The following is an 18,265-nucleotide window of genomic DNA, read 5'->3' as shown; positions in this document are numbered from 1 at the left end:
CTTCCTTCCTTCCTTCCTTCCTTCCTTCCTTCCTTCCTTCCTTCCTTTCTTTCCTTCTTTCTTTCTTTCTTTCTTTCTTTCTTTCTTTCTTTCTTTCTTTCTTTCTTTCTTTCTTTCTTTCTTTCTTTCTTCCTTTCTTTCTTTCTTTCTTTCCACTTTTTTTTGAGACAGCTCTTTGTAGCCTTGGTTGGCCTTGAACTCACAAAGATATACCTGCCTCTGCCTCTCAAGTACTGAGATTACAGGCATGTGCCACAGTACCTGGCTCAATTGATTCATTTCTAATGAGATACTTGCTGGTTAAGATAGCAAAGACGTAGGCTTAGGTAGAACAGTGTTTTCTCTTATATATCCAAATGGCAGAGACCACTGTGTTGGCACCAGATTGCTTAGGAAGGACAAAACAAACACAGAAGCAGTGGGTTATGGTGTGCTTATAGATAGATTAAAGGATGATTGGTGGGTCTATCTCCTTGCTGTGATGGCCTTGCCCCTTTCCTACACCTGGCCAGCCTCTGTGTCTTTGGATGGGTGGCCTCACCCCCAATGGTCAGCTGCTACACAGAATACTGTATTGCCTTTCATGTACCTCAGATACATTCTGGGTGAGTCGCTCTGTGGTTTGGGGATTCCCAGGCTCTTCAGAGCTACACTTGCAGACAGGAGGCTAGCACAGCAGTCAACTGAGTGGCTTCACACAGCAGTTGATGAAAACAGATGAAGAGACTGAGGGCAAACATTAGGCTGAACTCAGGGAATCTTATGGAAAAGGAGGAGGAAGGATTGAAAGAACCAGAGAGGTCAAGGACACCACAAGAAAACCTACAGAATCAACTAACCTGGAATCATAGGGACTCACAGAGACTGAACCACCAACCAGAGAGAATCCATGGGATGTTTCTAGCAATATATATATATATATATATATATATATATATATATATATATATATATATATATATATATATATCTCCAATATATCCAATGTATATATTGGATGTACAGCTTGGTCCTTATGTGAGACCTCTAACATCAGGAGCAGGGTTTATCTCTGACTGTTTTCTGCCTTTGGATCCCTTTTCCCTAACTGGATAGCCATGTCTAGCCTCAATAGAAGAGTATGGGCCCAGTCTTACTTGATATACCAAGGCAGGTTGATACCCATGGGAAGTCTCTCCTTCTCTGAGAAGAAAGGGAGAAGGCACAGGGGGAAGGAAGTAGAGGTAAGAGAGAGGGACTGGGAGGAGAGGAGGGAGGGAAACTTCCTGCAGGAATATAAAGTAAATTAATTAATTAGAAAAAAAAATTAAAAGATCATACAAGTAACCAACCTCCTGCGTTCAGCCAATGTTTTGTCATTCATATTCAAAACATGGGAAATGGCTAGGTAGTATTAAAGAAAACTTATTTTCTTATCTTTAAATCTGGGCTTTATGTGACCCTAATTGCCCTCACCTCTATTCCAGGTACATTCCTCAATGCACTTACTACACATAATTCAGAATGAGGTTCTTCCAGTCATATAAGTATGTTTTATCCGCTCAGTGTCCCTGTTATACTCTATTTGCCTAAATGTAGATGTGCCCAAGAGTAGTCTGCTCTGATGACTTTTGCTCTCATATATGTGGCTTTAGACAGTTTTTTTTGCATAGCTGTTTTCCAGTTCTTTCTATTCAGCCATGAGCTTTGACCCTTTTCTTTTACTCCTCTCTGGCCACTTGCCTCATTCTTACCTTACTAATCACTGTAATCTATCACTTTACTCCTGGCTCTGCATTTTGTAGCAAACCTGTCCTTCTGTTATGCTAGACTGCCATCCACACTCAGCCAGATGGCGGGATGCCCTTCCTTCACACACAACATTTAACTGCTGATAGTTTCCTGGAAAGCCTTGAGCATCCTACTGCTATAATTTGAACTATAAGACTGTTGATAGAGACTCCTCCAATGCTACTCCCTCCCTCTTTTGGAGAAATTGGCTTCAGTGGATTGTATGCTGTCAGAGGACAGGAATCATTGTATACTATTTCTAACCTGTGGTGCCTTTCAGTGTCTTGTAAGTTATAGAGCAGATTCTCATGTATTTGCCAAATAGATGCAGAAAGAGGAAAGAGGAAAATGAAGGGGACATGGGAAGAGAAAGGAACACCCCTTCCAGTCTGAATGAAGTCTTTCTCCAAATGAGAGTAAAGAATTCCCAGGACAAGTAGCACATTTTGCTATGAATATTTTATTAGATATTATTATTTTTTATGTTAATTGCAGTTTATTCACTTTGTATCCCAGCTGTAGCCCCCTCCCTTATTCCCTCCTATTCCTGTCCTCCCTTCTTCTCCTCCTCCCATGGCTGGAGAGATGGCTCAGCCATTAAAGGCTAACCTCAACCAAAACCTGGAATTTTTTAGGAATTTCACAAGAATTTCCTTTACTGTAAAAGGTAAGTCTTAAACCACTTGTGCAACCCTCGTGACCTATGGCTTTACTTTATCAGATTTTAACCTTACCTAATTCACCTCAGATACCACTCTTTGATCTTATTTACCAAGAAAAAGGGGAAAGAGCAGAAAGGAGTTATTTAGAAACCCTTTGATAAAATGTGATTTCATTGTTGGGCTATTAAGACATTTAAGGGCAACTTTTTCTTGAGAAGTCCACACCCATGCTTTAAGGTGTACTGTTCTTTGACTCAGAGCCTCTCTATTGTCAATGAAAGAAACCCCAAGGGAACAAATGAAATGGTTTATTCTTGAGCCCAATTATGGCCCAGGAGCATAGATTCAGGTTTACTCAAATACCATGTTCCACCAGTTCCATGAAGTTTTTATAGTAATATAAACGTTTAAATCATAAGACAAGACACTTTTCAAATATATTGGTAGATGTATCAGGTAGGTGGGTTAAAGACAAACAGGGAAATCTCAGCTTCAGGTCCTTTCTTAGATGCTGATAGCTGTTTTGGTTGATAGAAACTCGGGGTCTGCTGGCACAGTTCAAAGGATGTACCTGATGATTACAAAGATGTTAAGTCATATATAGTGGGGGGTAATAAGTTATAATTAAGGGGAGCTAGAGATACCCCAAGATAATTTAGCTCTTGACCTGTAACATTCCAGTGTCTCGATATCACTGAAGTTCAAAAAGCCAGTTAGCTCTTGTAGTTATAGCTTCTTTGTAGCAGTTCATGATCTCATTACTAATCCCCCTTTTAAAATCTGTACTATTTCTGTCCCCCCTCCCCTTCCCCCAAACTCCAACTCTGCTTCTTAATGTCTCATCTGGGGTTCTTGTCTATGGCCAAGTTGAAAATCTAGGCTTTTTCTGAATAGAAGTCTCTGGAAGGAACGTAGGCTGCTGCAGATAGAAGCATGGAACTGTGTCTCTCTCTGTTCCATGTCCCACTGCCTCTGATAAAGTGATGCGATGAACTCTTAAGTTTTCTTCAAGTAATTGATATGGGCATCTTAATTTGTTTGTTTGTTTGTTTGTTTGTTTGTTTTCAAAGCAGGGTTTCTTGGCTGTCCTGGACTTGCTTTGTAAACCAGTCTGGTTTTGAACTCACAGATATATGCCTCTCTCAGTGCTGGGACTAAAGGTGTGTGTCACCATGCCCAGTGGCATCTTATTTTTAAACATATGTGAAAATGTAACTGTTGGCAGAAAATTGAATGGCAAGGAGCTCAGTAGCTAACTCATATTCAATGATGTTTCCATTGAAACCTCTTTTCTGGCTAATATTTCACTATCCTACCTTAGCACCTCCTACAATGTTCCCTGTGTGAATTTTTCATCTTTATTTTCAGATTTCCTGCTTATAATGCATCACTTAGATATCTTATCTGAAAAGATTTTTCTCTGTCAGAATATGAGGCCTGTGAAAAGACAGAATAATTTGTGTCCCTCTTATGGACTGCTACATTCATATTTACTGTGTATATCATCTGGAGAAACACTCATTGCTGTGTTATCATTAAATATTTTATTGTCACTGTCTTGGTCAATGTTACATGGCTGTGAAGAGATACAGTGATCATGGCAACTCTTATAAAGGAAAACATTTAATTGTTGCTGGCTTACAGACTCAGAAGGTTAGTCCATTATAATCATGGTGGGAAGCATGGCAGTGTGCAGGTAGACATGGTGCTGGAGAAGGAGCTGCCTTCTTGATCAGCAGGCAGCAGGAAGAGAGAGAGAGAGAGAGAGAGAGAGAGAGAGAGAGAGAGAGACACTGGTCCTGGCTTGGGCTTCTGAACCTCCAATCTCCCCCAATGACACGCTTCCTCCATCAAGGCCATACCTCCTAATCTCTCTTAAGTAGTGCCACTCCCTAATTACCAAGCATTAAAACATACAAGCCTATGGGGGCCATTCCTCTTCAAACCACTATAGTCACCAATTGTATATATCTCTTTGTTCTGTTTGGAATTGCTGAGTCAGGTGGCTTTGAAGCCAAGGAGACATTTTTCATCTCTCTGTAAACATGAGCTTTAATTTGGGGTTGAGCAACTGAGAGGCACATGGAAAGAAAAAGCAGACACCATAATGCATTTTGGTAACTTTAATTGAATCCCTTTAATAATTGTGATTCATAACTCTGTAATTCTCATTGCAGAGTGTGCCCTTTGTTGGTGTTTTATTTCTTTACCTTTTACGGTTAATTTGTTTTGTTTGTTTGTTTGTTTAGCATAGATGTGGTCAATGTGATACTGAGGAAGGTGCTAGTGGATTGAGTTTAACTTTGAGGCTTCATCGTGTCATTTAAGCTTTAATGTGGGGCTATAGTTTGCTCCTCCAGCAACTGCCACAAGCATGTGAGCCTTGACTTCTGTCTTCTGAAAGAGAAGTCAGGTGGGCCTTAGCCTGGGCACAATATTGAGAGGATGCTGGTGTGTGACGCTGGCTTTCTATAATGCCTGCCTGGCCACTTTGCCTTAAGGGGTCCTTTAGTATGACTGTGGATGTCATATGGAAGATTGTTGTATCAACTCAGTAATCTGATCTGATTAGCTGTAAAACAACTTTCACAGCTTTTGTGAGAACTGAGTTCACTCGAATGGTATCAAGGAAACCTTAGTGCCTTATAGGCACAAAATGATTAGCAGACCCGGCTTTGCTGAGCAGCCAGACCTTTGTCCTGGTGGCTGGCAAGGAGCCACCAGAGCTTTTAAGCTTGGCAGAGACATTTCTTTTAGAATTACAATCATTGTGGTGGTTGTAAGGTAGACTGCTAAGTAATGTGCAATGGATGCAGGAAAGTGAAGATGCTGTGAAGTGGTTCTGCCACAATGCAGAACTCCGATGGTCCCTGTGGGTATAGCTGAGTTAAGGGTGACTCATAGTGAACTGACTGTGGCAAGGACAGGGAATGGGAAAGAGGAACAAGTCTGACATGGAGGAATGAGAGGTACCTCTGACACTTATTGCATTTGAGGTGTTAGAGAGCTGATGAGCAGGCAATTGGACACAGGTTCCACAGCATGGGGTGGGGCAGGGGAATCTGTGCTCATCCTATGGCTGCTAGAATGATAATGTTAAAGCTTTATACTGGTTAGAGGACTTTTATTGTGGCAGATTTCAAATTCATAAAAATAAAGGCAATAATGTAATAAATGGAACCCATAAGTTCATTACCCTGCTTCATTAATCGCCAGCTTGTATTCCATCTTATTTCACTTAGGCCTTCCAACCAGCTTACACCGTGTGAATATGATTTTTATCCAAATCCCATACATTATGTCATTTTATTTGTAAATATGTCCAGAAGATAGGGGATCTTTTAATAATGTAGTTATAATACATTATCATCTCTCAAAATCCACAATAATTTTGTGATATTTGTCAAATATACAGTGAGTTCATATTTGTCCAGTTGACTTTCGTTGTTTAGTGTGACTTAAGATTCAAATAAAATCCATCCAATAGCATTTGGCCAATGTATCTTGATTTCTCATAAATCAGTAGGATTGAGTGAGTAACTTTTCAGAATATTCTGGAACCTGTTGTGCGAACCTGAACCACAGCCATTAAATTAATGGAAGAAAACCATGGAAGGATGTAGGAAAATGGGGAATGTTCAGCAGAGGAATGGTTTTGACCCACCACCACCACATCATGGTTATTTGACTTTGGATGTGATGTAACTAGCTGCTTCAGGTTCCTTCCTATTTTTTTTTTCCCTTTCCTGTCTTGACGTCCCCTGACTGATGGACCTGGAAGTGTGAGCTGAATAAATCCTTTCTTCCCAAAGTTTTTGTTTATTGGGGTATCTTTTTAAATCCAACAACAGAAATGAAACTAGGACACCCAAAACCATGATGTTTTGGGGAAATATACTAAAGCTCTTGAACTCACAACCTGTTGTGCCTGCAGTTCACTTCCAGTATTTTTGCTATGGATTCTTCAAAGTCAGACTTGGTTGTAGGTGCTTCATTCTCTGTGTGTTGTGTGTGTGTGTTTAATCATATGAACGTCTGTCTTTTTTATTTTTTTGAGATAGCCTTCTGTGTAGCCTTGGTTGTCCTGGACTCACTTTGTAGACCAGGCTGGCCTTGAACTCACAGTGATCCTCCTGCCTCTTCCTCCCAAGCGCTGGGAATAAAGGCATGTACCACCTTGCCCAGCTATGAACTTCTTTCTATCCTGAGGTTAGTCAGATGTTCACAGTTTTAGCTGTTGAAGAAAAGAAATATTAATGTGCAGATTTTCTGTTGTATTTACTGTCTGCAAACCTAAGCAGTTACTCATGGGAAGGAAAGGTTATGGAGCCTAGAGAAAAACCTACTACACTTTCCTAAACCAGGATACTTTCTTAGCTGTACCCTAACTACATTTCCTTATACTGACAGATAAGTGTAGCTCTCACTTCCTCATAAAAGAAATTCTTTTTGCAACATAAGAATATTACTTTAGAAAGATTTGGTCAAAATGTAAGAACAACTGACTGTGTGATGCCTAGTCCCAATTGATGTATCTACAACATAATTCCTGCACCTAAGGCTCAAGGGATACTGTAGAAGGTAGGAAAGGAAAGATCATTAAGAGCCAGATAATCATGAAGTTCCTGTGATATGGTGTCATCTAGCTATGACAGGGAACCACACCCATGAAATCTCAACATGATTGCTTAAACAAAACCTGAACAATTCCAATAGCAGTTAAGCTATCAACCTAGATGGAGGAAATCTCACAGGACACCATGCCTTGGTGTAGAAATAAAAGCAATGAACAATTGCTGAGAGAGGAAGAATTAGCCTTCCCTAGGGATGAGTCCCCTGATTGAGTATTCAGTGGAGAAAAGAAGTATTAATAGTTACATTTCTTCCACATTCCAAATATTGAGCCTCACTTTTTGGAGTTGGAGATGGAATTGAAAGCCTTGCACATTCTAAGCGTTCCCTGTGCCTGTGAGCTGTAGCTCTAGCACCTAGTCCTTTGTAATATGAGTTCTGTGTACTATCCAAAAAAAGTGGGATGGATTTACACAAATGTCTTTCCTTGGGCAATTATTGAGAAGGTGTATTAGTTATTGCTGAGTTAAAGACCAAGACCATTAGCAATTTGGGGCATGACAGAGTTTATTTGGCTTACAGATTATAGTTCTTTATGAAGGGAAGTCAAGGTAGGAGCCTGAGGTAGGAACTGAAGGAGTGAGCATGTAGGAATTCCGTTTACTGGCTTGCTCCCCAGGCTCATATTCTTATACCTTATAGGACCACCTGCCTGGGGATAGTACTACTGACAGTAGGCTGGACCCTCTGACATTAACCCTTAATCAAGAAAATGCCCAGCAGACTTCAGCAGACTTCTGCAGACTTGCCTATCCGCCAAACTGATGGAGGCATTTTCTCAGCTAAGGGTCCTTCTTTCCAAATGACTCTGCTTGTGTCAAGTTGCTAAAAATCTAACCATCACAGAAAGATGTGTGTATATATATATATATATCGTCAATTATTAACTATTAATAATTCATTTTTCCTTGGCATACTCAATCAGGGGGCACATCACTAGAGAAGGTTAATTCTTCCTCTCTTAGCAGTTATTAATTTCTTATAGGGCTTCACCAAGGCATGGGGTCTTATGAGAGTTCCTCTATCTGGCTTGGAGGAAACCAGTTAACTGTTGTTGGAGTTGTTCAGGTTTTGTTTAGGAGATATACATACATGTGTGTATATATATATATATATATATAGTTCAATAAAGATATATTATATATACATATATTTATAGTTTCTCAATATTTGAAAGCTCAAACCTTAACATACTAAAGCTCTTAAAATGTAAAAATGTACCCACATTAGTAGCTTAAGCATCCTGAAGAGTAAGACATGGCCCAGGCTAAGTGTCTATATCTAGTAGGAAATCTCAGGCTTAAGAGAAAGAAAAGCAGCTGTGAAGGTTAGATTTTTTTTCGTATGAAGACATACTTATGTTCTATGTACTGGCACATTTTTAAACAATAAAAGCTCTGCCAGTAAGTATTTTTTAATATTTAGATGCTAGATTCTTCCATGTGCTAAAGATATAGCTGAAAAATCATACATTTATTGTGCACAACTTGTTTTGAAATATCTATACTTTGTGGAACAGTAAAATTTAGCTAATCTGTGAATAACATCATACACTTGTCATTTTTTCATGGTAAGAACACTTAAAATGTACTCTCAGTCATTTTAAAGGGTGTAATACACTGAGCATCTACTCCTTTAGATTATACACTTCATGAGAGCTGAACACTTCTTACTACCACCTGCCCACTTTCTTGGGCCTTTTCTACCAAAAGATTTCAGGTGCCTGAATGAGTGGTTAAAGAAATATTCATTTGTCCATTTTTAATAAAAGAAAGAAAAATAGAAGGAGGAACATTAGGATTATAAAATATCTGTTTTATTACTTTAATTTTATCATTGTACATTGTGTTTGTGTGTGTGTGTGAGAGAGAGATACACAGCCACTGTGTGCAGGTGGTAGTCAGAGAAAAATCTGGAGAGTTTGTTCTCATTTTCCACTTTGTGGAACTAGCATGGGCTTATCTGTTGTGTCTGCCACATCACTCTAGGAAAGCTGGCCTATGAGCCTCTGGGTGATTCTCCTGTCTCTGCCTCCCATCTCTCTTTTGCACATGTACATCATTACATCTATCTTTTTATGGGAGTTTCAGGGATGGAATTAATGTTGTCAGGCTTGTGAGGCTACACCTTTACCTGCTAAATGTTTCCCCATGACACCAACTCTCTTTAATACACATTTGAATGTGATGCAGCCTCTATCCAATTGCCATGCAAGAAGCAGATTTTAAACGTGCAGAGGAGTATTCAATAGATACTTCCTTCTTCTCCCCATGGAGCTGAGAGTTAGGCCAGCTGGTCATGCACACCATGAAAATCTCATAAGGAAGTGTGGCATGTTTACCAAGGAAGCATGTAGCACAGTGAGAGTACAATGCTGTGGAAGCGAACCTAACTAGGGAGTCAGAGAGCACCTCTAGGAGAAAGTGGCACGTCCATACAGTGACCCATTGGAAAAATAATAGTAAAGTTACATTTAAATGTACCACCTGTATAGTTAGACTTATTCACTGCCTCAGTCATCTTTATGTCCCGCTGTGTTTCTTCTAGTGTCCTAAAGGATTTAGGCTTTTATAAAAAATTTGGCCTGTCAAACCTCTATTCATCATGTAGCCTTGAAATACAATATATCCACTCTGTTAGTCTTATTTTTGTTTAGCTTCCTTTCCAGAAAATTTAATGGCAATTCCAGCACTTGAATGGCTGAGGTAAGAAGATCATGAGTCTGAGACCAGCTTGCACTACATAGTAAGTTTGAGACCAGCCCATTAGCAAGCATATCCAATCAGTGGCCCAAAGGCTGCTTACGTCACAGGATAGCTACAAAGTGAATTGATAATAATTTCTAAACTTATTTAAAACACGATGAGATTTTTTTGTGTATATTTTGTAACTTGATTGTACAGTTCTTGAATGTGAACTTTGTGGAAGACAATTTCATGTCACAATGTCAAAAGTTTGTATATCCCTACACATATACAACCTTGTTTCACAGAGATTTGAATGGAAAAGCCTAGAATGGCAGCACTGGAGGGAATTATAGCTGCGTTTTCAAGACTCATTCTTTACATTTGTTGTCTTTTTAAAGCATAAGTTTACCATTATTAAAAATATTGTCATTTTATGTGTGCCTTTTGGTCAAATTAATAAGTCTATGACTATAGTCCAGTTTTAGACTGTTGTCCCTTCTGCCCTAGCCTCTGTCCATTACTACTCTTTTCATCTCTGTGAATATATTTATCCTAGGCACTTCATTAGAATTGGAATTACGTAGCATATTTTCATGACCAGTTTCTTTCACTGAACATAAGTAGTCAGTTTTACAATATGGATATATTGTAGCATATGTCCATAATTCATTCATTTTCCACTATATGAATACACTGTATTTTGCATATCAATTCATCAGGGATGGACACTTAGATTGTTTCCATTTGGGAACTACCATTTTATATAAGGAAGTTGAGTATTCTGAGATTTTGCTATCTGTGGCCATGTTCCAAAATCAATCCCTCATGGACACCAAGGGATGTAATCTCATGCTAAAAGGCTTAGGAAACTATAGTTCTCATTTCTTTGTTTTTTTTTTAACTTTTTAAAAAATATAATTCTTTATTTATTACAGTTTATTCACTTTGTATCCCAGCTGTAACCTCTATTCCCTCCTGCCCTCCCCCACCTCATCTCCTGCCATGCCCCTTCCCCAGTACACTTATATTGGAGGACCTCCTACCCTTCTATCTGACCCTATCTTATCAGGTCCCATCAGGACTGTCTTTCATAGTCTTCCTCTGTGGCCTGGTAAGGCTGCTCCCCCCTCAGAGGGAGGTGATCAAAGAGCCAGCCACCGAGTTCACGCCAGAGACAGCCCCTGTTTTCCTTACTAGGTAGCCCATTTGAAGACTGAGCTGCCACAGGCTACATCTGTGCAGGGGGTCTAGGATATCTCCATGAATGATCCTTGGTTGGAGTATTAGTCTCAGAAAAGACCCCTGGGCTGAGATTTTTTTGGTTCTGTTGTTCTTCTCACTCCAGACCCTTCCAGGTCTTTCTATCTACCCCTTCTTTCATAAGATTCCCTGCACTCTGCCCAAAGTTTGGGTATGAGTCTCAGCCTCTGCTTTAATACCCTGCTGGACAGAGTCTTTCAGAAACCCTCTGTGGTAGACTCCTGTCTTGATATCAATCCTAGACATATATCCAAAAGATACTTAAGTATATAGCAAGGACATTTGCTCAACCGTGTTCATAGCAGCTTTATTTGTAATAGTCAGAATGTGGAAAAAACCCAGATGTCCCTCAATTGAAGAGTGGATACAGAATTTGCATACATTTACACAATGGAATACTTCTTAACAATTAAAAACAAGGAAATCATGAAATTTGCAGGCAAATGGTGGGAACTAGAAAAGATCGTCCTGAGTGAGCTATCCCAGAAGCTGAAAGACACACATGGTATATGCTCACTTATAAGTGAATATTAGACATATAATATAGGGTAATCATACTAAAATCTGTACACCTAAAGAAGCTAAGCAAGAAGGAGAACCCTGGGTAAGATGATCAATCCTCGTTCAGAGAGGCAAATGTACAGACATTGGAAGAAGGTGAATATAGTTCTCATTTCTAAATGTGCATAGGAACTTGACTAAAGAGCCAGCCACAACCAAACCAAACAAAAAACTTACACTCTAGACCAAAAGATCAAAAGCCCTTGGGTCCTATATTTCATCTGATTACCCAGGCCACTCTGAATACCATGGCTTAAAACATGCAGGGTATTTTATAAATGTAATGGGTAACTGGGCTTGTATTATCTCCAGGAACTGTGACATGGGATCTGGATAAAATGACATCATAGCCATTCCTTAGGTGTGTAGTAAAGTAAGAGCAGAGGGCTTTCAGTGGGTAGCAGATGGGGCCTGTGACTGTGCATCATGGGCTTCACATCTGAGGGTTCCATGCCCAGATTGGCTCCCAGGTAACTGTGAACAATTATTCTTAAATAATGCACCTGAATGTCACCTAGTGAGCTGAGCATGTTACATAAGTTGAGTAATAAAATCAATGGTGTGTGACTCATACCAGGTTAAACCTCTTAAAAATTATCCTGAACAATTATTTACCACTTAAATGTAATTTTTTATAATGAATATTTTATTTTAAAAATTTTCAATATATTTTGATCATATTCTTTCACCTTTCCCAACTCCTCCCAGATCTTCCCCACATCCCTACCCATCCAACTTCATGTTTCTAATAACTCCAAGATGTGCATTTTTTAGTAGTGACATTATTGACTTCATGCAACCCATCTTCTTTATAGTCTTTAATTCTATGGGTGTGTGTATATATATACATACACATTCATATGTGTTTGCGTGCATGTGCACATGGATACATGTGGAGATATCAGAGGTGATTGTCAGGTATTTTTCATAATTGCTCCCCACATTTGAGACAGGATCTCACTGAGCCTGGAGCTCATCAATTGCTAGGGTGGCTGGATGGCAAATGAGCTCCAAGGATCCCTCATTCTCTGCTTTCCTCCTCCCCTGCCTCAGTGTTGGTGTTACAGACATATGCTGCTCCATCTGGTGTCTATGTGGGTACTGGGGGATTTGTCCTCAGGTCCTCATGCTTGCACAGCAAGCACTTTACTCATTAAGCCTTCTTCCCACCCCCACAGTCTTTTAGTTATTCTATAGAGAATAATCTCACTTATTGTAGGAAAACTGGTAGAGTTGTTTATTTTCCATTTATTTACCAACTAGAGTGCTCCATGCTGATGTCATATGGCTGTATCACCTTATTATTGACTTTTATGTGTTTTGATAAATCCATGGGCAGTCTTAAAAAATAAAGATCAACATTTATAGACAATTACACATGTTCTCCAAATTGTTTTCTGGTCAAAACCCTTTAGAATTGTAAATTCTTATACAAATGTTTAGTTAACTGACACCCATGAAGCTGCTTGGAGCAGGCAAATAAACTGGCACCTGGCTCCTTCATTGAGCAGGACGACTTCACTAAGAGAGAATACCATAGCTGCTTTTTTTTAATGAGTAGCTTTCCTACTCTTCTTCAGCCCACATATCAACTTCCCTTCCAATTTTCTGCTTCTCTAATATGTGGTTTCTTTTACTTCTTTTTTCCTTTTCTCTTTTTTTTCCTTTTTTTAAAAATTATTTTTAATCACTTATTCACTTTACATCATGATTGTAGCCCCATCCCTCATCTCTTCCCGGTCACACCTTCCCTTCTTTTCCCCCTCCCCCTCCCCTAGCCCTCAGAAAGGAGGTGCCCTCCTCTCCTACCATTTGACTTCAGCCCATCAAGTCTCATTAGGACTGCCGCATCCTCTTCCTCTGTGGCCTGGCTAGGCTGCCCTGCCATGGGGGAAGTGATCAGAGAGTGGGCATCAGAGTCCATGTCAGGGACAGCCCCTGCTCCCTTTACTAGGGAACCCACATGGAGATTGGCTACATCTGAGAAGGAAGTCTATGTCCTCTCCTTGCATGGTCGTTGGTTGGTGTGTCAGTCTTGGCAGGGACCCCTTGGTCCAGATTCATTCGCTTTGTCTCCTTGTGGAACTCCTGCCCTCTCTGGGTCGGGTCCTTTTATCCCTACACTCTTTCCTACAACTTCCTGAGCTCTGCCCAAAGTTTGGCTGTGTATTAGCATCTGCTTTGATCCTATGCTGGGTGGAGTCTTTCAGAGGACATTTATGGTAAGTTCCCATTCTGTTCCCTTTCTTCAACTGCTTCCTGTGGCTATGCTAATTGCCCTTCTGAATGAGAATTAAGCATCCTTCGTGGGTCCTCCTTTTTATTTAGGTTCTTCAGATCTGTGGATTGTAGTATGGTTTTCCTGTATTTTATGGCTAATATCTACATATAAGTGAGTGTATACCACGCCTGTCTTTCTGTTTCTGGGTTACCTCATTCAGGATGATGTTTTCTCGTTCCATCCATTTGCCTGCAAATTTCTTGTCCTTGTTTTTAATTGCTAGGTAGTATTCCATTGTGTAAATGTACCACAACTTCTGTATCCATTCCTCCATTGAGGGACATCTAGGTTGTTTCCAGATTCTGGCTATTATGAATAAAGCTGCTACTAACATAGTTGAGCAAATGTTGTATAGATAATGTAAGGAAAGTGATTTATCCAACAGACTTGTAGAAAAATATCACCTGGGCAGCAGTTTGGTACTTTGTAAAGGATTTTGTCACAGTGTGATCGTTCTTCCAACAGGCAGACCTTAGGAAAGAACTGTGGAGGTACCTTGCTTTGCTTTGTGTGGCAGCTGAGGGGAAAGTGATGCCACATACCTAGGACTCCTGCAAGCCCAAGGGTACATGATCCACAGCAATCACATGAGATAAAACTGTCAAAAATGACAATTTAAAAATAATGAACATGGACAAATAGTCAGATAACAAATTGGGGAACATGCATTAAAGAAATCTGCTGAACCTTACCAAGTACAAGGGTTGCTTGTGGCTTTTAGTCTAGGGATGGCATCCATCCCCTTAGATCTGTGTTAACAAAAGGCTTACTCTGGGCAGGTGAAGGATACTGTGATGACTCTCAGTTACCATAGCTCCTTGTGTGATTAGCACAACTGTATAAGCAGCAGAATGAGAAGGAGACAATGAAAAGAGCCCTAACAATCCATTTTCAAAGCCAAAGTCCTGACAACCACCCCTAATCCTAAAAAAGTGATGGTTACTGCTGGAATTTATTGGGCTCTTTTTTGTTGAATTTGACATGTGGGTTGAACATCCTAAAATTCAGCATCTTTTGAGTGCTGACATGATAAGCCAAAAGATTTGGATTTTGGAACATAGTAAATTTTTGATTCCAGATTAGGGATGCTCAATTGGTAAAGTTTATACAAAAATCCTCACCCAAATAACTCTGAAATCAGAAACAACTTCAGTTCCAAGCATTTCAGGTAAGACATTTTCGACCTATTTTTACTCCCTTCCTCGTGTGTGTGTGTGTGTGTGTGGTGTCTGTCTGTGCCTGTGTCTATGTGTCTCTGTGGATGTATACATGAGAGTACACACATGTGTGAGTGTAGAAACATCTGCATGGTGCATACACGGATGGCAGAGGACAACCCAGGGTGTGGATTTTTTATTTTATCTTGTCTGGGGCAGGGTCTCTTGTGTGCTGCTGTACATGCCAGATTAGCTGGCTCATTAGCTTCTTGGGATTTTCCTGTCTCTTCCCTCATTGTAAATTTGATGCTTTCTTTTTTTGTTATGTCAAATGAAGCTTTAGAACTTAGAACAATCCTTATACTTTACTGAGTTGATTCATCAGCTCAGTTTGGCCACTACCATGCAGTTGTGCTTTACCCTCAGAAACATGCATAAGGGAAAGGCTCACTAGAGAATCGTACATTCATACACCTATTTCTCTCCTCTTTTAATAAAGTCCTATTAGTATCAACAATTTTATAATGTAGCTGGTAGATGGCTTTCTAGAATTACACCTCCTCCAGCTGTTCAACTATTCTCTCAACAGCCTAAGTCCCATTAGAGAGACTGGCTACATACTAATGGGGGTTGGTATCTTTATGAACCTCTGGAATTTGCAAGTACACTTGACTCATATTCCTTTCTTGTTCTACCAATGAGCACATATACAAAATAAATATCCATACATATATATGTCTGTCGATATATGTCCATAGTCCTTTGGTTATATCTTGAAATTGGAAGAGCTGGAAGTTGTACACCATTAGTACAGTATCCTGACAGTTGGGAAGTAGGTTTTGTTCATACCCACAAGTTAAAGTCTTGAATTTTTATACTTTTGGACTTACCATTTCCTTCCAGCCACATAAAATGTCAAAGTAATTCCATCTGTATTTGCTTTCTGTAAAAGTTGAAATTAAATTATTTCCTGACGTTAGTCATATGCCTGTGAAGCCAGTGACCCTCCATTACTCAGCTGATGTTTGCTGTGCTGTTTTTCCACAGACATAGGCTTTTTTCCTTTGTAATCTAGAGTACTGTGCTGATGAGCCAGGGAGATCAGTGCCTATGTGGCTCCTTGCATTTGTGTGTGTGCATATGTGTGTGTGTGTGTGTATGTGTGTGTGTGTGTGTGTGTGTGTGTGCGCGCGCGTGTGTGCGTGTGTGCACTGAACTTTCTGAGCTTTAAACCAAATCCTCTACATGTTTTAAGTCTTTCACTTATGGTCTTTTCATAGTTTTATATCAGATCTAGCAAATGAACTAGGCTGTTTTTAAAAATCATTTTCTCAAACACAGAACACTGTAGCTGTGAGGACATAGGACCTTTCCATACAATTACCAGAAGAATGAACAGAATAATGTAAATGGGGAGAATGAAGAGCCTATGTGACCTAAGATAGGGTTCTGATAATAGACCATAGAAACAGTTCTACTGGTGTAGCTTAGTGGACCAGTAAGCTTAATTGGTGTAATGTATAGGACCATTAATGAAACACTAAGATTGACTGTGTACACAATACACTTCCTTCCTGTTCCATGCAAAGGACCCCCAGGTGTTTATCAGAGTTCTCACAGCCTCCTATGAGTGAGAACTGCTAGAGACTAAGACTATATCAGACTTGCTGGAGCAGAAATGAGGAAGACCATAAAAATAAAAAGAAATGTGACCAACAGCCACCCTGCTGTAGGTAGCTCACAATTTCACTTACCAGTACAGAAAGCCATAACCAAGATAACCATGACAGTGTCAGCTGAGGAGCATGTTCCCAAGGCTGAGCAGAGTACTGGATGGCCATCTCCGTCATCATCTGATTTGTCACTGGATGGGAAGAAATGACTGGAAAGTCAGCCATAAGACCTTTCTAGAAGATTGACACTGAAGAAGTGCTTGTCTTTTGCCTGCTCACTAGATAACTCAAAGCATTTGCATTATGGGCTTCTTTGTTTTCTTTACTATCTCTTTTTGGTAATGATTAACAGGCTTTTTAAAACTAAGTCTGACTTTTCTTATACCTCTAAGGCTTTAAGTCTGTTTCATAGTTGGTCAGGATGATATTATTGAGAACATCATTTTAAATTTGTAGCCTCAAGATGCAGTGACCCAGCCCCTGATGTTTACACTGCAACATTTAGCCTCCCAGTGGGTATAATTACTTTCTCCATGAGTGCTTAGAATGACCTAAGCAAAAACATTTTTCTACCTCTGGTGTGTGGCAAAGCATGCTACATTTATAGCAATTAAAAATTCCAGTAGCCTGGTCCTCCCTAGCAGATGGCGGTAGGACTGGCTTCAGTGATACTTTGGATGAAAAACAAAGACTCAGTGCTTCTTCCTCATTCTGTTTTGAGTAGAAAACATTATGCTTTTCTCCCCACTTCATACTTCTCTCCTAAAAGCTTCAGAAATGAGACATGAAATAGAAGCAGGATTGAGTGTGTTCATGGGCCCTTATTAGCTACTGTTCTGTTTAATCCTTCTGGTGACCAAAGGATTTAAATCAGCAGTGTCATCGCTCCCATGCTTTCTGTTCTGCCACATGACTGACTTTAAAAGTTCAATTATAATTTTATTAGTGTTTAAAACTCTAGGATATGCAATATAGAAATCTCAGCATCTGCCCAGAGGAGGTAGATGGAGAAGAGGAAGAGAGAAATCCATGCCTTTTATGAGTTGAGCATGGACATTGGGCAAGTAGCCACATGACAAAAGGGAGGTAGTTTCAGACAAAAAGTAAAAAATCATACCAGAAAAAGCATACTTTGGCTCTGGCCAGTTTCTCAAAGAGAGAGACAAAAAAGAAAGGGGAAATTACTTCTTTGATTAATTCAGGAAAGTAGGCAGGCTTAACTGAGCTGCATGGCTGCACTTCCATAAATGACTGCACAGTAAGCCAGGACTAATGTTTTAAAATGTGTGTCACCCTATTTTAGGGCTCATCGTTGGAGTGATCCTGAGGTATGGCATCCCTGCTACCAGTGGTCATGACAAATCACTCAGCTGTACTCAGGAAGACAGAGCCTTTAGCACCTTATTAGTGAATGTCAGTGGGAAGTTCTTTGAATACACTCTGAAAGGTGAAATCAGCCCTGGCAAGATCAATAGTGTGGAGCAGAATGACATGCTTCGGAAGGTGAGTTATTACCTGTCTGGGACAAGCTTGTTGATTCCCTGGCTTCATGCTGACCTTGAGAACAGAATCCTCCTTAAAC

At 39.9% G+C, this 18,265-nt stretch overlaps 1 protein-coding gene across 3 annotated transcripts in view; it reads left to right on the top strand.

The window, feature by feature from the left end:
* Slc9a7 (solute carrier family 9 member A7) overlaps nucleotides 1-18,265 on the top strand; it is a 139,609-nt gene that overhangs the window by 52,863 nt on the left and 68,481 nt on the right. For all 3 annotated transcript variants that reach the window (XM_055607891.1, XM_055607892.1, XM_055607890.1), the window contains exon 2: nucleotides 17,987-18,186. In XM_055607891.1, the coding sequence (XP_055463866.1) occupies nucleotides 17,987-18,186 (200 nt within the window). The remainder of the gene's footprint in view (nucleotides 1-17,986; nucleotides 18,187-18,265) is intronic.

This window comes from Psammomys obesus, unplaced genomic scaffold (genome assembly GCF_907164565.1).
Source record: "Psammomys obesus unplaced genomic scaffold, mPsaObe1.curated_primary_1811, whole genome shotgun sequence".
Taxonomy (NCBI): domain Eukaryota; kingdom Metazoa; phylum Chordata; class Mammalia; order Rodentia; family Muridae; genus Psammomys; species Psammomys obesus.
This window is presented reverse-complemented; position numbering and strand designations above follow the sequence as displayed.